Source organism: Simochromis diagramma, unplaced genomic scaffold (assembly GCF_900408965.1).
Source record: "Simochromis diagramma unplaced genomic scaffold, fSimDia1.1 OVJJ01000545.1, whole genome shotgun sequence".
NCBI lineage: Eukaryota > Metazoa > Chordata > Actinopteri > Cichliformes > Cichlidae > Simochromis > Simochromis diagramma.
In genome coordinates, this window is record NW_024387371.1 from 2,087,691 (window position 1) to 2,110,790 (window position 23,100).

General features: G+C 38.7%; 4 protein-coding genes across 5 annotated transcripts; 3 read left to right on the top strand and 1 right to left on the bottom strand.

Annotated features, from left to right (window-relative positions):
* Positions 1 to 4,709: 4,709 nt before the first annotated feature.
* On the top strand, positions 4,710 to 9,927 carry abhd6b (abhydrolase domain containing 6, acylglycerol lipase b). Its single transcript, XM_040007601.1, has 8 exons — positions 4,710 to 4,740; positions 6,241 to 6,434; positions 6,766 to 6,879; positions 6,977 to 7,109; positions 8,503 to 8,660; positions 8,845 to 8,899; positions 8,979 to 9,079; positions 9,619 to 9,927. Exons 1-8 carry the CDS (start codon positions 4,710 to 4,712, stop codon positions 9,796 to 9,798), a joined length of 966 nt encoding a protein of 321 aa, XP_039863535.1. The 3' UTR covers positions 9,799 to 9,927.
* A 157-nt stretch (positions 9,928 to 10,084) lies between these two features.
* kctd6b (potassium channel tetramerization domain containing 6b) lies at positions 10,085 to 15,056 on the top strand. Of its 2 annotated transcripts, XM_040007695.1 has the most exons (3): positions 10,085 to 10,222; positions 12,075 to 12,176; positions 13,392 to 15,056. In XM_040007695.1, exons 2-3 carry the CDS (start codon positions 12,150 to 12,152, stop codon positions 14,076 to 14,078), a joined length of 714 nt encoding a protein of 237 aa, XP_039863629.1. In that variant the 5' UTR covers positions 10,085 to 10,222; positions 12,075 to 12,149; the 3' UTR covers positions 14,079 to 15,056. The 2 variants fall into 2 exon arrangements, with proteins under 2 accessions (XP_039863629.1, XP_039863630.1); XM_040007696.1 differs by lacking the exon at positions 12,075 to 12,176.
* Positions 15,057 to 17,221: 2,165 nt separating this feature from the next.
* LOC120718936 (small integral membrane protein 4) lies at positions 17,222 to 20,741 on the top strand. Its single transcript, XM_040007697.1, has 2 exons — positions 17,222 to 17,548; positions 20,331 to 20,741. The coding sequence occupies exons 1-2, from the start codon at positions 17,395 to 17,397 to the stop codon at positions 20,420 to 20,422; spliced, it is 246 nt and encodes an 81-aa protein (XP_039863631.1). The 5' UTR covers positions 17,222 to 17,394; the 3' UTR covers positions 20,423 to 20,741.
* Positions 20,529 to 23,075, bottom strand: ognb (osteoglycin, paralog b). Its single transcript, XM_040007691.1, has 6 exons — positions 22,894 to 23,075; positions 22,723 to 22,801; positions 22,208 to 22,372; positions 21,919 to 22,121; positions 21,743 to 21,835; positions 20,529 to 21,623 (listed from the first exon to the last, which is right to left on the bottom strand). The coding sequence occupies exons 1-6, from the start codon at positions 22,990 to 22,992 to the stop codon at positions 21,453 to 21,455; spliced, it is 810 nt and encodes a 269-aa protein (XP_039863625.1). The 5' UTR covers positions 22,993 to 23,075; the 3' UTR covers positions 20,529 to 21,452.
* Between the last annotated feature and the right edge of the window lie 25 nt (positions 23,076 to 23,100).

The following is a 23,100-nucleotide window of genomic DNA, read 5'->3' on the forward strand; positions in this document are numbered from 1 at the left end:
TCATGAATGCTAAATTAACTTAAGGGGCAGGGTTGCTGAAATTATTGCATGCATGGGGAAACCTAAAATGTATAATTAAACACATAGAGTCATTTCATTAGGCACACCTGTTCACCTGCTCGCTAACACAGTTATATCATTAGCCAATCATGTGGCAGCAGCTCAGTGTGTTTAGGCAAGTAGGCATAGTTAAGATTACACGCTCAATTTCAAACCAAGCATATGAATGGGCACAAAATGAGCTGCAGAGAAAATGCCTTGTTGAAGTCAGAGGGTAAGAGGGCAACCAGCTGTTACATCTAAGGTATGCAGAAGAACATCTTTGAATACACAACATGGTAAAAAAAAAAAAAAAAAAAAAAAAAAGTAAATGGCCTGTATTTGTATAGCACTTTACACATCCAGTCATCCACCCATTCACACACTGGTGATGGCAAGCTACATTGTAGCCACAGCCACCCTGGGGCGCACTGACAGAGGTGAGGCTGCCGAACACTGGCGTCACCGGGCCCTCTGACCGCCACCAGTAGGCAACGGGTGAAGTGTCTTGCCCAAGGACACAACGACCGAGACTGTCCAAGCCAGGGCTCGAACCGGCAACCTTCCGATTACAAGGCAAACTCCCAACTCTTGAGCCACAATTGCCCATATCAAACTTTGAAAAAGAGGAAATGCTACTATTAAGAAACAGTAAATTTGAGGTCATCCTGATCATTCCTGCAGTTGCACTAATGGGTGTGTGTTTGTTATTACAAATTGGAGTCTGTTGTATGTTTATGATTTAAACCGCTCCAGCACCGTTAACATCTAAAGCATCCTCTAATCTCTCAATTCACATGGGTCCATCAAAACTGAACAGAAGAAAATTGGAAGAAGTCTATTCAGACATGAGGTCAGAATTGACATAACTAACGTGAATGGATGGATGGACAGAGATGAAAGCATCAATCCACCGTGTCTTGTACAAGTAGTTGAGATTGGTGGTAGTGGTGTAATAGCTCATTATTTAAACTACAAACTACCTGAATATTGTTGTTGGCCACCACTTGATTACCACACTGTACCCATCTTCTGATGGTTGCCTGTAGCAAGGTAACATGCCATGTCACAAAGCTCAGATCATGTCAAACTTGTTTCTTGAACATTGCGATGAGTTCACTGTACTCAATTTTGTACTCAAATATGGACCATAATCTCTGACTAATATTTACAGAACCTTGTTGAATCTATGCAACAGGGAATTCATTCTGAAGACAGTAGAGGGTGGCTTCTGTTTCTCCTAAATAACCATTATCTTCATCCATCCGTTCATTCATCCATTGTCTTCATGTAGACAAATTGCTGGAGGTCATATCTTCTCTGTAGCATTTTAGAATATTGATATCGCTCCTGTCATCCAGGAAGGGTTAAGTTTGGTCTCATATCTGCTGTTTTTCCCTCCCTTTTCTATCACACTATGTGTTGCAGTTGACATTTAAAGAAAATGGTTAATGCTGAGAGTAATGTTTTGTTAGGTAAAAGGTGTGTATCACCTGAAAAGCATGTGCTGTTGTAAAGTCAACATGTAGACAGGCATCGGCCTGCAATTTACCTTCTATTTGCATAGAGGCGTGTGGCAGACGAGACTGATCAGCTTGAACGTCATCCTGTTTTTCAACAAGCAAAGCAAAAGCTGGTATCAATGTGGGAATTAAGACAAAAATCCTTGTACATAGGTCATCTCATTTATAACTAGTCCTGCATTGTATAGGCTGTCATGATCATAGGATTAAATGGATTAGACAATCCTGGAAAACAGGACAAACTATGCCTGATTCTCCCAGAGCTAATAGATTTCACTTTTTTCACTTCTTTTTTTGAAAAACATTTTTGTTTTTGTTTGTTTTTTTCTTTTAAATTAGAGTTTCAGCTTATTCGCCACTTTTTGACAAAATATACCTGGTGATGTCAACAGGATTATCTCTGCTTCAACTGAACACTACATAGCTGCAACACAGGTTGTGTCATAAACTGTATTTAAAGGGTTAATCCTTTATGGCTAAGGGCATTTCCAAACATATAGTCAGTTTGCTCTGATATGAATGAGCTGCAGAGTGGGGGAACTTGTTGTATTTCTCATCAGTTTCATTTCCTTTGAAAGAGGGAGGGGAACATGTAAGCCAAAGTACATGTATAAAAACCGCGGGAGAACCTTCACTCTGCTCTTTAGTTAGATGTGTCTATCGTAGAAAGGATAAACACAGAAGGCTCAAATGAAGGTGTGATGCTAGTCCAGGTGAGACCATTGATTCTCTTGAGTTTAATTCCTCCACATCCTAGAATGCAAAGTTGGAGCACATCAGGGTTAAACAAGGTTGCCACCACAAACAAACTGTTCCAGAAATTGTGACCAGATGGACCCTCAGCATCAGAGTACAGACCTTGCAGTCTCTGCTGCTTTGATTTTGACTTTTTCTTTTTTTTCCCCTCCAACTTTATTGAATTGTATCATGGAAGCGTGACACAAAACCATACAAGCAGAAAATGTACGCAAAAGATACTCTTCTAAAATAGTCAGACAACCCCATTACTTATTTTCTTCCAATGAATAATTTTACGATTTCTAGTAGTTGTTTATTTTCCATGAAGAAATGTTACTGATCACTTCTGAACTGAGGCTCAAATGAAGGGATTCTTGGTCTTTTAAGCTCCTTCACTAATCGATCCATGCCTGTGTGGTTGTCTTTCTGCTGGGAGACAAACACTCACTGCAGTTACTCCCTTAAAGCAGCCCAAACACTCACAGTTACTCTTTAAGGATGAGGCCGAGTGTTTCTCAACACGATTCTATTGGCAAATTTAAAATTTCACAATGAGGTCGTTGCTCCCAGCAAAACAGCTGACCTGTGTGAATGTGTCATCGTGACACGTTTTTGTGTCGCTACATTGCTTTTCTTTTTTTTGTTCTGCCAGCTTTGCTCCACCAAGTATTCCTCTCAGGACATAATACGACGGCTAACGTGATGTAGTCAAAGCGAGCAGACTGGGAGCATCCCCTCCATCCTATATACACTCAAATATGAGAATCATTCCCATGCAAGGCGAGCCCCTCTGCGGCATTGCCGTGTCCATTTGTTCTGCTCTACTTTGCATGTAGGTCATCTGTAGTGGACCAGAGATGCAGCAGAGTGGCATCTGTGAACTTCAGCCTTTTTACTCTGTAATCCTTGTTTTGTATTGGGTTCAGTTTAAATTTTGACATCGTTTGTGAATAACCACAATGATTAAACCAGTTTACTAAAATCACAGTATAATGAACAGCTCGGGCGTTTTTAGCAGATCTCAGAAGCTGAACGTCACTTTCCTAACAGCAGTTATCAGCTGTTTATTTAACAGTTGTCAGTACTGTGTGCTTTACAGACCTTTAGACTCTGATTGAACTGATGCACACAAGGTGATAAACAGAAAAACACTGCTGATTAATTCTAAATCAGAATCACACCCAGTGTTACTTTGCAAAGTTATTGCTTTTATTAGTTGAGCAGATTTAATCTAGTTGAAAATATTTGGGAAATGTAGTTTTAATTTTTAGGGTTATGATTTATTTTTCTGCTTCATGTTTTTATCTGTATATATTTTTGGCACATCTCTATGCATTGGATAAATATAGAAAAATAAATATAGAAATGTACACAGCACTGGGGGAAGTCTGATGCGTCAACATCAATGCAGTAGGGCAGCATGTCTGTGAAGATGTGAAATTCTGTCGCTCACATCTGCAAATGAAATCTGTATCCAATTCCCTAAAAGCCTCAACCCCCACTGAACTGGAAGTGACGACATCTTAAAGTTAGGTCCTCACGATACCCAGTGATCTGTGCAAAGGACGCTTGAAACTTTACCACACACTGCAGGAAACAGTCTGCCTCTATAATGACACCCAGTGGCCAGTTTTAGCCTTCAGCTTCAGCTTGTAATTTGATGTGGCTGTTTGGACTGGCCTTCCTCAGCCTCCACTCTCAGACTAACGGTGTCAGTAAAAAATAGTGAGTGCCACTGCATCTGACCAAACGAGGCACCTTTTATGAAAGTGCACATTTATTTCTGGGATTCGTCCCAGATGGAAGTAAGACAGGTCTGTCATACACACTAAAATATAATTTTTTCAGTATTTAAAGTCTGATTCAGAACCCCAATTTATCTTGTCTGCACAAAGCTTGGCCTGTGTGTTCACTTTAAATGATCGACCCAATGATGGAGTGGCCTATTTTACCCCGACGATGAGAATCAATGAGTTTATCCAGAGCAGGCATAATCTGAAACGAATAACTGCCCTCTGCAACAGGCGCTTTTCATTTTAGAAATATTAGTTAACCACTGATACTTTCTGCACATAAAAATAGCAGAAATAAATGTTCTAGAGTGTGCATGCTGTGCACCTATTTAACAAAATCACTTTTGATGCTCCCGCCTGAGATAGAAGAAAGAAGGAGGGGAAAATCATCTCAAAGGTAAGTTTTTACAGTTTTTTTTAGCATGTGTTTTGTTATAGAAGCGCGCTTTAGTTATTTTACAGCTTGTATCATGTTATTTTGTGCACATGCACATCCTAAAGACATCCCTTTATTTATAGTCTTAACTAAATATGGAAATTATGTGGAATTTATCTAACAGATTTCTCCCCAGAAGGACAATGCGTGAGTTTGTGTTCATTTATTTTCAGTTGAGCCATGGCAGCTGATCTGGATGTGGTGAACCTGTGTATTATTGCTGGAGGAACACTGGCTATTCCCATCCTGGCCTTTCTGGCTTCCTTTCTTCTCTGGCCCTCTGCATTAATTAAAGTGTATTACTGGTAATGTAGATGACTTTCTTGTGCTGTGCTTCAATTTATATTTTATACTATTCTATGATATATTTTTATGTGTCAGTCAGAATGTTTGGTTTGGATTGACAACTTAATCCAGGATGAGGTTTAATCACATTAATGATGTTTCTATCTGATTGAATCTATGATTTACACTCAACAGCCACTTTGTTAGGTACACCTTGCTAGTACTGGGCTGGACCCCCTTTTTGCCTTTAGAACTGCCTTGATTCTTTGTGGCATAGATTTAACATGATGCTGGAAACATCCTTGAAAGATTTTGGTCCATATTGACATGATGGCATCACATAGTTATAGCAGATTTGCTGGCTTCCATTACCCCACTCACTGGGGCTCTATTGGACTGGGATGTGGGGACTGAGTCATTTGAGTATAGTGAACTCATTGTAATTGGAGCCTGATTCTAGCTTAGTGACATGGTGCGTTATATTGAAGCTATAAGAAGATGAGTACACTGTGGCCATAAAGGGATAGTCATGGCAACAATACTCAAATAGGTAGCAATATTTTGAACAATGCTCAACTGGTACCAAGTGTGCCAAGAAAATATTCCCCACACCACTGCACAACTAGCAGCCTGAACTATTAGTACAAGGCAGGATGGATCCATGCTTTCATCTTGTTTATGCCAAATTCTGACCATACACTCTGAATGTCACATCAGAAATGGAGACTCATCAAAGTGGGCAATTTTCTATTGTCCAGTTTTGGTGAGCTTGTGTGATTTTTCTGTCCTTAGCTGACAGAAATGGCACTCAATGGGATCTTCTGCTGCTGTAGCCCATTTGCTTCAAGGTTTGGCCTGCTGAATGTTCAAAGATACTCTGGTTGAAACAAGTGGTTATTTTAGGGGTTTTTTTTTTTTTGCCTTCCTATTACTTCAAAGCTGTCTGGCCATTCTCCTCTGGCATCAACAGGACATTTCCGCCCAGACAAATGCTGCTCATTGGATAGTTTCTCTTTCCGACCATTCTCTCAAAGTCACTTAATCACCGTTCTGCTCCATTCTGATGTACGGTTTGAGCTTTCGCATCTCACCCTGTGATGGCTGATTAGATATTTGTGTTAATAAGCAGTTATACAAGTGTGCCTAACAAAGTGGTGTATGTACATATTGTATAGTGTACCTGGATTTTCTTTGCCCTTTCTTGTCATGCGCTTTGTGGTTTCTAATTTGGAAAGGTGCTCTAAGGATTATATTCATTTATCAATGACATTGTTGAAAACTGTGGCATTGGTTACCTAGCATACTTTGTTTAATGATATTTCTTGTGTCTTAGTTGCTGTGACTATCCAAGAAAAAGAATCTGCCTCATCATTAATCCTTTAAAGCATTTCAGCGAAGAAAGCCCAGATTTGAATTTGCATGTAAGTCTTTGTAGCTCAGATATGGTACCTGCTTGTTTTCAGGTACTGGAGGAGGACTCTGGGCCTGCAGGTGGGCTATGCGGATTGTGGTGGTTATCGCTTTTGTTACTCCTACAGAGGAAAGCCTGGAATGAGACCTTCGATCTTAATGCTGCATGGCTTCTCTGCTCACAAAGACACATGGCTCACTGTTGTCAAGGTTTGGCTGACACTAGACATCGCATTTTACTTCCCAATAGCTCATGGGGCTAACACTCAGCTTAAAACTAGCTAACACTCAAACTTTTTGTCAAAGAAAGGCTGAATGTATGCTTTTAGTCAGACATCTATCCAGTGGAGTTATGCTCCATCAGTCACACGATCCAAGAGAAAGACTGGAATTTATTTCAATTTAAACAATAATTAGAAATGATTTCATAAATACATATTGTGCTGTTTATGAAATTCTTCTTAAAACACCCTTTCTTGGCTTGAATGCATTTATCATATTAATGACATTAAGCGTTCTTTTTTGTCTTCTGCTGCTCCAGTATCTGCCAAAACATCTGCACATTATGTGTGTGGACATGCCTGGCCATGAGGGGACAACACGCACCAACATAGATGATTATTCCATTCAGGGGCAGGTCAAAAGAATCCATCAGGTACACCCAATAGATAGTTTTTAAAATATGTTGGTGTATTTGTCAGGTGCCTAAATCATTCCAGTAAAACTCTGTTTTTGTCTTTTGTTCTTCTCAGTTTGTGGAAACCATCCGCTTAAACAGGAAACAGTTCCATCTGGTTGGAACCGGCATGGGGGGAAATGTAGCCGGGGTTTACGCAGCCTGCTATCCCTCAGACATCTGTAGCATGACTCTCATCTGTCCAGATGGTCAGTCAGTGTGTTTGTGTGTCTGTGTATGCGTGAGCCCAATCGTACTATGCTGTGATGAAATCCGTCTGCTGTCAAGGTCACTTTGTGGGGTTCAGTTCTAATATGGTGAGAAAAAGGGAGTACGTTTTAGAGGGAAGACTTGTTTCGGCAATCAGTGCTTAGAGTTGTGGTAATTCTTTAGGAAATGAAAGTCAGTACACTGTCCTCTGAAGTCATGGAAACACACCTTTGTGTGTTCCTGTGTAAACCATCATCAATGAGCCCTTTGTGCTTTGTCCAAAGAGAGGCTGGATGCAGGAAAGAGTGAATATTTTAACTTTAAACAGGCACTCACATTTCTTAATAGACAGATAGAAAGAAATGAAGGAACTTACCAAAAAAACAGAAAAAGAAGTTAGATGTAGGAAGAGCTCCAACTAAGGACTTCACCTCTGTGATCAAATGGAAATAGAGTAGGGTCCTAAGATGTATAAGATGTAGAACCAGAAAATCCAACGTTTTTAGAATCAGTGGGTTAACAAAATACAGTTAATTTTATTCATTTTCTTGTTCAAAATAGAGGTAGTGTAATACCATACTATATTTTAAAAGTTCGACAAAATGGCTAATAAAATTAACATAATTCAACATCATAAAGACACATCAAGACATGCCAGATATATGTGGATTTAACGTAATGCTGTTTTCACAATTACTCAACACAAGTGAGTATGAACTTTAATGTAAGTTTATTTATTAAACACATTTCACTGTTAGCCGAATATGAACAATGCAATGTATGAAAAACCAAGATATTGACAACGTCAGTGTATTTACATGAGGGAGACTATTTAAAATGTACAAAGTGTTTCTTTTATGGTGGTTTTCCGTTTATCCTAAGGAGGAACGTGTGTGTGTGTGTGGGTGGGGGGGGGGGATATGGGTCAGGCTAACCAGTAGTGCCACTGAGAAATGCTGCTCAACTGGTTGGCCAAGTGAGCACTCATTCTGCAGCATATGGGCTCTGAAAATGTGAAGGTTGCTTAGTTTGTTACTTTTTTTTTCATGACAAAAGAATATGTTCAGCTAGACATAATATTTAATTACTAATATAAACCCTACATTCCACCTAAGACTGGATCTGTAGTTGGACCCGTTATGCAATTAATTTTCCCAGGGCGCAACATTAAATGATTGGGACTGGGTTTATTTTATGCCAAGACACAATAAAGACACTGTTTAGCAAAATATAAATCACATTATTGAACAGAGTAAAGGATAAGGTGCAGGAAAGCCACAATTTATTGTCCCCATATGAGGACGGGGGCTCTCTGGAGATTAAATAGTGCCTTTTTAATAGCAAACCGATTAATACAGAGCATGAAATTAACTTTGTGTCCAAAATCATCAGGAATAAGACATCCATGTGAGACCAAGTTTGACAATCATGTGCAGGACCTGGAACACAGCAATTACACCCTGAACATCCCGCTGATCCCCACTACACCCGAGGAGATGGAGGATATGTTCAAACTGTGCTCCCATGTTCGCTTTAAAATTCCTCAGCAGGTCAGGCCTTCATTTCAAGTATACATTTGTTTTGTTTTGTTTTATGCGCTAATAATTTGCAATCATGATGTAGACTATAAAAATAACAAATACAGAGTAGTAATCGTCTTACTGAATTGCTTTGTTATTCGAAGCTTGGCTTATTTTGTGAACTTTTTGTTAAAGCTACTTTTTCGCTGATTAGATCCTTCAAGGCCTGGTAGATGTCCGAGAGCCTCACAACACATTTTACCAAGAAGGTCAGTTCACTTTGTATTGAAATATTTCAGTATTTTCCAGTTTAGTGGAAAAATTCCAGTAAATTCTCTTTTTCTTTAGTTTTTATGGAGATTGTAGGTGAGAAATCAAGATACGCCTTACAGGACCACTTGCATCTAATAACCACACCTTTACAAGTGATATGGGGCAAACAAGACCAGGTAAACTAACACAATGACTCCAAGTACATAAATGATTACACAGCAGGTTTTGCGTCTAAACTAATCTGAAGATTCATATTCCAGGTGCACATGTGCTGTACACTGAAAGTGGTGGCTCAGGCTTTCTATTAAAGAGAAACTTTATAGAGCAGGGGTGTCAAACATAAAGCTCGGGTACCAGATTTGGGCTGAGAAAGACTTCAGTCTGGCCCACTGGACGGCTTTGGGAAATATGAAGGTCGTAAATTTAATTGCATTTTTATACGTTTTACAGCTTTGGCTACTGATAAAGACTTCCCCCATGGCCATTTATACTTCACCAAAGTAAATAAGTAACAAATTTTAAAAAATGAAATAACAGAGAAGTTCCTTTTTCCCACTATTTTTTCCTCTTCGATTAAATTCATAGATAAACTTCTTTACACTGACAAAAGGAAGAGTTTCACTGGTCCACACCACTTAAGATCAAAGTGAGCAGCGCAAAGTTAGTTTGGCATCCCTGTCATAGACATACTAGTAATCGTTCTGCATTTGCTCAGGTGGTGGATGTCTCTGGAGCGGCAGTGATTGCAGAGACCTTGCCTGAATGCAGAGTGGATCTGCTGGAGAACTGCGGACACTCTGTGGTGATGGAGAGGCCTTCTCGGACAGCCAGACTCATTCTGGAGTTCATCATCTTGCAGCAAAATGCCAGAAGTGGCACAAAGAAAGCCACCTGACCTAAAGACTTTTCATCGTTTCATGTTATTCTAATGCTCCAAGTGCTCCTGCTTTTGTATAGAAGATGCAGACACCTCACAAAAATGTACAATTAAGATAGTAAGAAATTATCGAAGGCTTCCTGCATTTCTTCAGTGTGAATGAATCACATTTCTGTTATAACACAAGCTGCATGACGATAATAAAACGACCATGCGTTTATGTGTGAGTGTGATTCACTGAGAGGCGCCTGCAGCTGCACCAGGACCTCCCTCCTTCTCTTCCTTGATCCTCCTTGTGTGCGCAGTCTTGGTTTAGCCCGGAGCCGAGAACAGTTACCCAGTGGTAAACATCAGTGACTCTCAAGCTGCACCGTTAGACACCAACCACAGGCTTCTGTCGCTGAATAAAAACAAACACACAAGTACGCACGAAAGAGAGCAGGTAAGGCATGGTTTTAGCTCATGTGTCACTCACTGCTCGGTCCTACTAAGACCCTGGCGTTAACCTTAGTAGTAGGAGCAGCTAATGGGATGCTAGCTGCGTTAGCTTGCTAACCAAAAGCTAGCAATTAGCTAGATTAGCGGATTGTATGTTAACTTGTATGCTTTCATTGTGTTTCACGCCACACAGCTCTGTGTATCCGAGCTGGGTTTGTGATGTAGTAACGGTACTGAACTTAGAAATGCACTTCGGGGCTTGCTGTAGCAGCTTGTTAGCCAGTTGGCAGCAAATACTGCAAAGGCACTGTCGACTGGATATTATAAAGAAACATTGGTTAGCTGGCTTCAGTAGCATGCAGTGAACCAATACACCTTAGTTAAATGTTGTAAGTAAAACAGGTCTGTGTGGGCAGTTTTATATAGGGTGCTTATCTGCGCCAGGTTTAAGTTTCAAGTTGAGTGCTTTTGTGGTTTCTGCTATTTAGTCCCGACTTTCATGCTTTGAAAGTGAAATGTTAAGTTTATATTTAAACAGGGAAGCAGCAATTGATAAAACCAAGCCTTGTATTTGCTGCTCTGCAACCAGCCACATTATAGTAGCATAACAAATGAGATGGGGAGTACTAAGGGTTGCTTAAAGGAAATTAAGAATGAGGACTGTACCGCGTACGTTATTTGCCTATAGATGAAAGCTCAGATCATAAAACCAAATTCTGCGAGTATAATTTACATCAGTTACTCTCTTACTTGGAATATTGGCTTACTTATACTTGCTGTATTACTTTAAGTATACAGAGATATGCAGATACTCTAAGTGTCTCCTTGCGGTACACAAGTTGGGAAAGTGGATAGTAGTGCTTTATTATTTAAATTGGCAATTTCCTTTAAATTAACACGCACACATACATACATACATACATACATATACACACACATACATATATATGTGTGTGTGTGCGTGCGTGTGTGTATGTGTATGTGTGTTTGTGTGTGTTTATAAGCACTTCCTTTTTTGGCTCCTCCCTTGGAGGTTGCCACAGCAGGTCATCTTCCTCCATCTCACCCTGCTGCACCCTAACATCCTCCTCTGTCGCAGCAGTGCAAATTGTTTTACTAGACTCAGTGAATATCAATGAAATACTGTATAGTGACATCTGGTAACATTGTTATTGTCATTTGTATTTCTTTAATCCCCAGTTGATCTTGTTACTTTAATGATGGTTTAAGGACATTACTGTTTTGATAGCGTATTCTTATATTCCCTTTTCTGTTATGCTTGACCCTGATTGGGTACAGCTGGAGAACTATGTAAAAAAGAATAATGTCAGAATTTCCAAAAGAACAGCCAGATTAGTAAGGTTTATGACAACTATCACGAGTAACTGTGGAGGCTAAAACAAAAGCCTGTCATCTCGTGTTTATGCAGAGTGGCTTTTGAGATTATTTTCTTTAAATTAAATAAAATCCATACTTAGAAATTCAGACTTGTGCTGAGCACACAAAGCACTTCAATGCCATGTTGGCTTTGGGATTAAGGTTCAGAGCTTCAGCTCCACCTGTTCCTGAATGCAAATTTAATAAAAATCTTATCACAAGAGTCCCAGCATCTACTAACATCCCAGGCTGCTGACTTCACAGTAAGAGGGTAAAGTCACATTGAAAATAACACCACTCAAATCTTTTGCACAGTCTGTTTATTTACGCTTACCCTTACTCAAATAAATCAAGGCATGCACACAGATGCTTAAGTCTGTACTGAAAAACCTCATTTAACCTAGAACAAGACTGTGTCCATCTTGTTCTGCATATGAAGTCTTGTTACAGCTGATGTTAATATCACTGTTTTCTCACAGGTGAAATCAAAGTGAGCTGATCCTCATTCGTTCCCTCTCTATTTTGGTTCTGGCCAAGCTGCTATTCTTCTACAAATGGATAATGGAGACTGGGGCCATAGGGTAAGAGACACCTAAGAAACCTGACATGTGTCTGACAGTGGATCACATAAACTTGCTCTGTTGCCACTTTAGCTGAAACTAGTTTAGTCTAATACAAGGTAGCAAATCCTGCATTAACCCTTTAAAGCCGGTCGGAGCAGGCACGCTCTGTTTTGCGTAACTATTTTTAAATCCCGGTAGCACTGCAACCACGTAAGCTAGCGCAATAATTTTTTTTGCATATGAAACCGGAGGCGTTGTACTTACTTCTTATGCCATCAGCTTGTCCTAAGTCAAAGTTTCCTTCCACATATAGCTTTGCAAAAACTGCATAAAAAGCACTTGCAGCAACAAAAACATAATATTCCAGAAACACGCTTTGCCGATCCGATCAGCTATTTGTAACACTTCCTATGTCCATCAGGGTGAACTATCCATGTCCTCCATGACCTGCCCGAAACCAGAAGTGATGTCATTTTGCGGAAATGTAGTTTTTTACCATCAGGGCCTTATGAGCCTATACTGGTGTTTTTAAAAGTTATGTTTGACTTTATGACTTTGTGTCGTTTCTGGGATGCTTAGGACTCATATTGCACTGCTGGAAATAGTTTGTTTTGATGCATATGCTGTTTTTTTTTGCAAATTTGCATTATAATATTTATTTTCGTTTTTCCTGCAGTATATAAAAATTGGTGTATTTCAAAAATAAAACTATGAAGATACTTAAAATAAATTTCCTGTGGTGGGAAACTATTTTGTGCAACTTTTTTGTATTTACAGTTTTGAGGAATAAGCCTCTTAAATTTCTCTAACTAGAAATATATGTTAAAAAAACAAAAACGATTTTACATTTTTTTGTAGTTTATTGCACTTTTTTGCAATGTATGTAATTACTATGCACTTAATGCAGACATATTATTAAAATTTGGGCTATAATGGTTGTATTGATGTATATCAACTTGAAATGCTTCCAAAAATGGCTCTACAGCATGTAAAAATATAATATAAGCTCTGGCGGACTTGGTTCTATGGTAGGTCTTAAAGGGTTAATCAGTTACAATGCTGAGGCCTTTTTGCTGATTTATGTTTAAAAGGTTTTTGATTTATTTTTGGGGGGGCTCTAGATTCAGTGACTTGTATTGTGTCCACTCATTATGTTTTACCATATTTTTTTCATTGTAATTTTTTTTTTTTTTTTATATAGCATGAGCTTGACAGGTTTTTCTTTTCTTTTAGATGACTACTCCTGTTACCTTGAATGTGGGAGGCCACCTATACACCACCAGTTTATCCACGCTGCAGCGCTATCCGGACTCCATGCTGGGAGCCATGTTCCGAGGAGATTTCCCTACAACCCGCGATTCCCAAGGGAATTACTTCATCGACCGGGATGGAACACTTTTCCGGTACATCCTGAACTTCCTGCGGACATCTGAGCTTACCCTTCCTTTGGACTTCACAGAGACGGACCTCCTGAGGAAAGAGGCGGACTTCTACCAGATCGAACCTTTGATCCAGTGCCTCAACGATCCAAAGCCGCTGTACCCTCCTGACATCTTTGAGCAGGTCGTGGAGCTTTCCAGCACTCGAAAACTGTCAAAGTACTCAAACCCTGTTGCTGTTATCATCACGCAGCTAACCATAACTACTAAGGTTCATGCCCTGCTAGAAGGTATTTCTAACAACTTCACCAAGTGGAACAAACACATGATGGACACCAGAGACTGCCAAGTGTCATTCACCTTTGGACCATGTGACTATCACCAAGAGGTGTCCCTAAGGGTTCACCTGATGGACTACATAATGAAACAGGGCTTCACCATTCGGAACACACGCGTGCATCACATGAGTGAGCGTGCCAATGAGAACACGGTGGAGCATCACTGGACTTTCTGCAGACCCGCTCATAAAGTTGAAGACTGAGTTTACGTAGCACAATTGTTATAGGTGACACTACTGCTGGATTTGTCTTTTATGTTACGCAAATCATGATTTTAAAAAAGGAAAATCCAGAAAGCAAAAATCAAAGAAGATGTGAATTTGGATTTATTCACCTGTTCGGGGCTACAACTTTTCCTGTGCTATCCCTACACATGTTTATTAGAGTGCAAGGCCTACCATAGAAACATGGGATTTTATACATATAGGGACATTGAATCGTCCCTATACTAAAATAGTGTGGGTAAATTATTATTATAGGAATAACGGTGGCTTTAAAAAGAAAAAAGTCTTTAGAAATGAGGTCATAAAGAAGGTATGATTTGAGTCTGCCTATGCAGAGTACCTTAATAGTAAAAAAAAAAAAAAAAAAAAAAAAAAAAAGCATTCATACGAAGTTAAGCCACAATTTGTAGAAAAAAATAGAACTGTAGAAGGTAATTTAAAATTATTATTGACTCCAGACACATCACTAAATGTTTTTGTAAGATGTCAGGAGTATACTTTTTATAATACTAATAATATGAATAATAACTTATTTAGCTCAGTAGCTTCTTGGTCAGTTTCTAGTAGATTTTGAAATTAGTCTCTTAGGTCTAGCCCCTTGTATGGTACTATTTCTGAAGCCCCCAGTAGTTGTTGCATGTGTCTGACTGTTTTGTGTATGTATATTGTACATATGTCCTGTGCGCGGTTTAAAATACACCATACTGTTACTGTTCATATCACCAGTAATGTTTCCAGCCATCGCAGCCAAAATAAACCCATCTGTGTATTTCATTTCATTAAATTTGCATAGTTTCTCATTTTAACTCTGATATTTAGATCTGATGTAATTTGTCAGTTCTAACATCAAGGCTCCGTGCAGTCGTGTACAAAGTCACTATAGCTGTTATTTGGAGGAAATAGAACATCTATGAAACACAATGATTGATCTGAATAATAAAGCGTGTATATGTTTAACATTAGGTGCAATAGTTTTGCAAAAACATTTTTTAAAACTGATTTTCTTCACAAAACAAGCCATCTTGATTTAATTGTATATTCTTTTTATGTACATTGTAAAACCAAATACTCAAAGTACTTAAATTAAGTAATGTAACTCTTTCACAAGTACCTGCTACTTAGTAAAATTAAATTATATTATTTTAATTTATTTTAATTTAATTGGCAGACCTCTTTGGAAGGGTTTGATTTCTGGGGTTGATTTGACCCCAAACATAAATGACATTAGTCTTTAGTGTGATATAACAGCTGGATTGGTTTAGATTCTGAGAAAAGACAATGGAGTAAAAGTAAAATGTCTGTCTTTCATCAGTTGCTCTTCCTCCACTAACATTATGCAAGGTTTAACAAATTATTTTTTATTTTTGGTTATATGTATTTATTTATTTTTTAAATGCACTCAGTGATCCACCTTCAAAGGGGTTCAAACAGAGCATGCCCAACACATTCTACGCCAGACTTGACAGCAGTCTTATTGGACCGATGATTTTTTTCCCTAAATACTATACAGGTAAGTTTTGGCGGAAATTTTTAAAATTCACAAATGAAAGAGCTTTATCATGAACATCAAACTGAGATTTTGAATTCTAGCATTAGCCCACGTTGTCTTAAGTTTTTGCTTTCCTCTTTCTTTTCTCCTGCCTTAGAACTCAATCTTCAAGATCCACTATCCCACCTCTGCACATATCCAAACCATCCCTCTCTATTTGTCACTTGGGTTGATTTGCTAAGTATTTTTTAATTTAATTATTAAACATTTTACTTTTATTTTAGTTAAATGTAATCAAAATATTGGAGGTGTGATAAGCTTCAACTTTTAAGTTCCAACTTCTTTTGGTTTGCAGTGTACAATTTCCTTAAAAACATGAAAAATGAGGTCTTTCTCACCAGTCTGATGTACATTTTCAGGTCCAAAATATAAGGAGATATAATCATAAAATTAAGTTTTGTGTTTATTTTATTTTTTGCCTACACCAGGTGGCATTTTGTTGTTGCTGTTGTTGTTGTTTTTACTTCTCTCCACTGGCTCCCTGTGGTTTTGACCAAAAACTAGATTACTATGAATATACAATGAGAACTTCATTAACCTGGAGGGAAGTTCTTGTGCCTTTTGCATCCTCAATGCAATAGGAATAGAAACAGGAAGAGAAACAGAAACAATGTGTGCAGACTTGCAGTAAAAAAACAAGATACTGATGAGAACTATCAGTATGTGCATTAGTGCAAACAGGCAGAAAAGGACAGAGTGTTAATGAGTGATAAGAGTGATAAGAGAATAAATAACAAGTGATACTGTCGTAGTAGTAATAATAATCATCATCCCATCTGGTAAAGCACAGATGGGATGATGTAAGTGTATGGTATGATAGAGTGTCAATGAACATTTGTAGAAAAGAACAGTTTTTTTAAATAATATTTTTAATTTATCATTGCGTGAATTGTAAAAATGTGTAGCCTATACACAGATTTTTATAAAAATAGGTTTTAATATTTTATTAACTAAATTTGTGTCATAGCCTGCACCTCTTAAATTATTTTTTTGCCTACACCGTCCTCAGTCCCCTTAGCTATAGATTTCAAATCCAAAAAAGTGAAAGACGTGAATGAAAATAGAGACTGTAGCAGTGCCTGGATAGAGATGGATATGTTTTGGGGGCTTTTTGCCATTAACAGACAGCTGAATATTTGAATTTAGGCATTAATTCTCAATGTTTGTGAGACCAAAAGCTTTAGTACAAAAAGGCGATGTAATTTTGTACAGGTGTAACTGCATCTTTTCTTTGCTACAAATACAAGACTGATTCATTTCCTGCCTTGTATTTATTCAGATTCAACTTCATACTTAAAAAATAGTCCATTTTCATTCTCAGGTATGAATCGGAGGTCGTTTTCAAAAGTTTCAGAGAATGCGTAAAAAGCAATGGAAACAATAATATATAGTTAGATATTACACCCATTGTGTATTTTTCTGTCATGTTATGCATAAAGGAGCAGAATATCACCACTTGACATACACCGATACCACCCGGATGTTACGACTCTTCTTGGGTGCGTTGGTTTTCTTTCAAATCCTCGAGCTGCTCTCAGTTAGTCTGTAGATCCTTGAGTGTTCCGCCCGTTTTGTTTAAGCCAGTGTACAAAATGAACGCACCCAACTTAGCACGTCCGTTGCTCTCATAACATTTGCTAAGGACGTGCTGCTCGTATTTACCCACGCTGTTTCTTAACAGTTCACCTTCAGAGTTTCTCTGGGGCGCCGTGGAAGTGTTTGTTAGGACACAGTTTGTGTGTCGGGATGTTTCACAGGAGTAAAACCATTAAAGACTTACTGAACATTGTCCCGGGGAAACGTCGCCTCGGTGCGTACAGGTTCCTTCCAATCTTTTTCTGTATCGGGGGAATCATGGAGTGGATCATGATCAACGTGAGGATAGGACAAGAGACTTTCTGTAAGTGTAAGACATGGGTTCACTCAGCTAGTCTAACCGACACGTTGAGTATCTATTTAATAGATAAGTTAGCTAGTTTTAATAAGTTAGGCTAGCTGTGTTAGCTGACCTAGCAAATGTTAAAGGACAAATAAAAGGCGCCAGTGTGCTCTTCTTTTGGTTATATGCTAGCTACCGGTTTGGGAAATTACTCCAATGCTTGTGGTCAGTGCTTTCATACACGTGTTTACCTCGAGTTTACAGTGATCTTGACACACTGAGAGTGCCTACAGTCAGTAGTTACTAGATAGTTGTAGGTACCTACGGTGTGTACCAACACTTTTGTCGACCCTTCCAAACGGGTCTAAAAGCAGACTAATCAGAGAAGAGTTCCCATGTGATCCCATCAGAATCAGATGATTTTTTTATCAATGTTATTATATGTTAACAGTATGAAAACTGTGAGTTACAGGTCCTCCCAATGGGAGGCATTTTTGAGCTTCCATGAATTCAGAAGGAGGAGAAGAGGCCAACATTACATTTTCAGAGCTGAAAAACAAACACAAGTTTTATTATGGAATAATTATCTGGAGATAACTATGTCGTAGAACAAATGGCACCAATTTAATGCCTGTGACACAGAATAATAGAAACCGGCATCTGCAATCAGTTTTCTGTCAATTCGCTAAAGATCAAGTGTTTTTAAGCAAACTTTAAAAGGGTTTGCTCACCCTGTTGGATAGATGGCTATTCAAACCAAATTAGGCCATTTGCGGGGCCTATCTTCTACTAGGGATTCCTACTGGGCCAAATCCATCCAGGTTGCCAGTCTTTTGCAGGGCTTACACACACAGAGACAGAGCGGCTCACATTAACACCACCACCAGTTAACCTAATGTGAATGTCTTTGGACTGTGGGAGGAGGTCAGAGTTGCCAGAGGAAACACACAGGCACCACACTGCACACTCCACACTGAAAGGCCCCAGTTGGCCGGTTGATTGGAACCTTTATGTTTACAGTCATATAATCAAGAAATCCTCATGTTTTGGAGGCTTGAGCTGACCTCCTAAAGAAATTAAGCAATTGTAAAAATATTCATTTTCTTTTAAGGGCAATGTGGTTAGCTCTGTTGTCGCAGCAAGGAGGTACTGTGCTTGAATCTAACCTGGGGCCTTGTTCTGTGCAGTTTCTGTGTCTGCATTGTTTTGCCTGTGTGTACCTCAGTTTCCTCCCGCAGTCCAAAGACATGTGTGTTAGGTTAAATGGTGATTTTACTTTAGCTGTAGGTGTTAACAATTGTCTGTCTGTATGTGTTAGATCTGCAACAGATTGGCGACCTGTCCAGGGTGTACTCCGCCTCGTGCCTTATGACAACTGGGACAGGCTCCAGTAATTATTGTAACCATAAGATATTAATGTAGAAGCAGTGTTGTAATGTTATATCTGGGAGCTTTTTTAAACCACTATCTGCTATAAAGCAGTAGTATATAAACAACTTATTTTTATAAAAATAAATAACTTTGTTTGTGAAATATTAATCTTTAAATAACTAGTAACCATCCATTAAATACATGTAATACTCTGTGTGTCCCTTTGAAATGTGGTAATGTTGTAGGTGGTCCAGTTAAGTACTTGAGTACAGTGGTTAACTAACAAATGCACTTGAAAGAACTAAGGAGTATACATGTGGTGTCAGAATCACTGGAAAAACAAGTTTCCACCTAATTATACGAACACCCACTCAAGTTGGAAAAACAGGTTAAAGACTAAAAAAATGCTGATGCACATGTTGCTGTGTTATTGATATATACACAAAACATGGAAGTTGTCAGTAAATGTCTGGTTGAGTGCAAAAATGTTATAATCTAATGGTGCAAACTGGTTTTTTTTCCTGCTAACATTTAATTTATAATATGTCCAGGTAGAGTTACGTAGGTTAGTTAGTTATGGGGGGAACTATTTTCTAGCTGAAGAAAATGGACCATCCAGTGAATGAATGAAAGCAGGGAACATTTGTCACAATGCTAGAGATAGAGTGAGCGGGGTCACTCAAAGACTGAAAAGAAAAAGGATTCCAGTGTGTTTTTACTCTCACTAAACCCATTTCTCATTATTCCAGATGTGCTGTCAGAACTAAAAAGGGCTCAAATCCTCTTGTGTTTAAAAAAAAAAAAAAATCCACCCTGCACATATTATCCTGTGATACTGAGAGGCCATTTGGGGACAAAAGAAGTGTTTTTCTCTACTGAGGAGAAAAAAAACTATTCCCTGTGCTGTTTGTCAGCTTGGCAGTCATTTTGTTATAGATATTAGATATTGCCCAGATTGCTTAGAAATTCTGCTGGATAATAAAAACAGACATTTTCACTTGCAGTAGCAGAGGGAAAAAAGAAACACCAACTTTTCCCCCCTGCCTCTGCAAGTGAAAATGGCTGTTTTTATTATCCAGCAGTGAAAAAAAAAAAGGTGTTTTTTCTTTTTTTTTTTGAGGGGGGGGGGGGGATTTTTTTAAAAATCCGGAACCCTGGAACTGCCCCACCTGAGTGGTATGCACTCATTACTAATGTTATGCGGTTACATGTGTCTTTCTTTCCTTCTTCAGCAAGCCAAAATATCTGCTGTGCATGCTCACTTTGACACTGACAGTTTAGTAGCATAAACCAGTGTGTTTCTTACCGTGACACATAAACTGATAGTTGGCACATTTTCAGTTAGACATCAGTGTCAAGTATCCAGAATGCTTTCTCTGTGCAGTTTTTACTGGAGACACATTTCAGTCTTTTGAATCTGTTTTCTTTCCAGATGATGTCTACAGAAGAAAACAGTCAGAACGAGAGTACCAGCAGAAGATAGCAGATGGATCGATAGTTCTCAATCAGTCTCCAGCCAAGTGAAAGATGATGATTGGATTAAATAAGGACTTGACACGTCATCTAAAGACACTGTGGGACACCCATGCAATTATGAATGCTGCTAAAGAAACGAGTGAAAAGCTGATGGTGCAATGACTTCCAACATGCAGGTTTTATTATTTGTATAGTGTTCATTTGCAGCACTGCAGTATAAAGCAACAGGGTAGAAGAATCCGTTTCAGAAAGATGAAAATAATAACGACAAAGGCATTATTTGTTTGTGGAAACCATATTGAGATCTCATCGTTGTAATGCCTCATGTTTTAAAAAAAAAAACAAACATTGCATAGCACCAGCTAGAGAAACCATCTTTGCCATGTACCAACTAAAAAAATGACTAAAGGTGTCTTTATTTTGGATATTGCTTTTAAACAAAAAACACACTGTTTCATTTGTTGATCAAATCTTTTTGTTATAAAAGATTTCTAATTGTGTAAGTTTTCAACTGTGCGATATATGTATCACTATAAAAATGTCGCTTAAGAACTTTATTTTTCATTATTTATATTTTTTTCTGTGCACTAACTGTGCATCTTAATCCCACTCTCCTTCACTTTACCAAGAACTCACTAGAGCCCGACCGATATATCGGCCAGCCGATATTATCAGCCGATATTGGCTATCTGCCGATACGTGCATAGCGACACATTTCATTAACAAGTAAAGAAGAGGCATTATGATGTTGCATAGCTTGGCCATCGGAGGACACACCCCAACTTTCCTGTTGGCAGCATATGTTCGAAATGCGATGAACACAACAGCCAGCTGATTTGAGCAGAGTCGAGCAGAATGTAAATCCACAACTTTGTCACATTACCTTAGTAAGGACTCATGAATAACTAGAAATAAGAAATGCCAGGGAAATCTTTGTTTTGTCTGCCCAAAAGGAAAAAAAATATCGGCAGATATATCAGATTTTTAAATATCCAATTATTGGTATCAGTTTTAAAAATCCTATATTGGTCGGGCTCTAGAACTGACTCACAAAGTCTGCCTCAGTTTCTTTTGTGTTTCACTTGTACCAGCCAATAGGGAGAGACTGCAGACAGATGAAGCTGTTAGGGTGCTCCGACAGCTTCAGGGGGTTCCCATCCAGTCTCACCTCGTACATGTTGGTCCGAATGTAGTGGCTTGTGTTTCCTTTGCAGAATGTCTCATCTGTTATTGTTGAGATGTTGTTGTTCTGCAGGAGATCAATTCAAGAACACAACCTTGGCTACAACTTCCAGACAGAAAACAAATTTCATTTCTTCTGCAGTTTTTTTTGTTTGTTTTTTCAAAATAAATAACAGATGAACTTACATGCAGATGAACAACGTAAAGAGACTCTGGAAGATGGGGGACGGCTGTCAGTTCATTGTCTCCGAGATAAAGGTATGCCAGTCTCGTGAGTTTCTGCAACAACACAAGGCCACTATTTAACATGCGATGATGATTTCTGCAGGGGTTTAACATTAGGCATTTACTTGCCAACTTACTTTAAAAGCATTTGCCTTTACACCCTGGGTTTTAAGCCTGTTGAAATTGGCATTAAAAGTTACTAGCTTGGATGGCAGCATGGGAAGTTTGGTCAGTCTGTTTTCTGCGAGTTTGAGCTCCTGAAGATTGGGAAGTTTTGAGAAAGATCCATCTTCTATCTCAGAGATGAGATTCCCAGACAAGTCAATTCTTCTTAAAGTAGCTGAAAAATACAAATAATAGAAGTAAAAACTTAAGAGGAGAAAAAAAAAAATCAAAGGATTTTTAAAATTATTAGTATTGTTTTACCCGTGTCTGCAAAGTCTTCCCTGTGTATTTTTGTGATTTTGTTGAAGCGAGCATAGAGATACGCCGTTTCCTTTGGCAGGGTTGGCACGGCTGACATGTCAGGGGACACGTCCTCGCAGTAAACTGATCCACTCAGACAAACGCACAGTAGACATGTTGGCAAAACTGAAATGATCACACATCTTTTCATCATATGGCATCATTTATATACACTTCTCAAACCCCCACCCCCCAAAAAAAACAAAACAAAAGAAAACAAAGATCCAGCAAAACAAAAATAAATGTGGTGTACACACAGGTCCTTTAATTAGCTGCAACTAAACTAGAAACAGTTGTGTATGCACTTGAAAATGCACTGCACCTAGTTTAGCCGAGGACACTTGATCAGTCCCATTATTACGTAACATGAGCTTTAGCTCCATTCACGAAAATGTGGAAGAATGCCTTTGCAAGTGTTGCATAATCAGCTTTGAAAGAGTTGTGGAAAACTATTTATTTGTTTTAATAAACCTTACCTTCTGCTTTTGGAAGTACTCCACCATCAGTATCTGTGTCTTGCAGGACGCCATAGTCCGACGCACGTACCGTAGCTTTCTGCAAAAAGAAGAAATCATCTCAGTTAGCTCTCACTTTTGTGCATATCGTCCTTGAAGATAGTTTTGAACCTCCCCCCAAAGCTTTCTTACTGCAGGTGTTCTTGCTTCCATGTATTCACCCTTTGCTGCAGAAGACACTATCCATGGGAGCATTACATATGTGAAAATTAAAATCCTTAATGGTATCATTGTGCCTCAGTGGCTGGAGAGAGGAGGACAGAGCTGTCTGCTAGGCTGAGATCTGGGGTACATCTGAGAAGGAAAATTTTCCATCCACTTTTATTAAGCTGCCAGCAT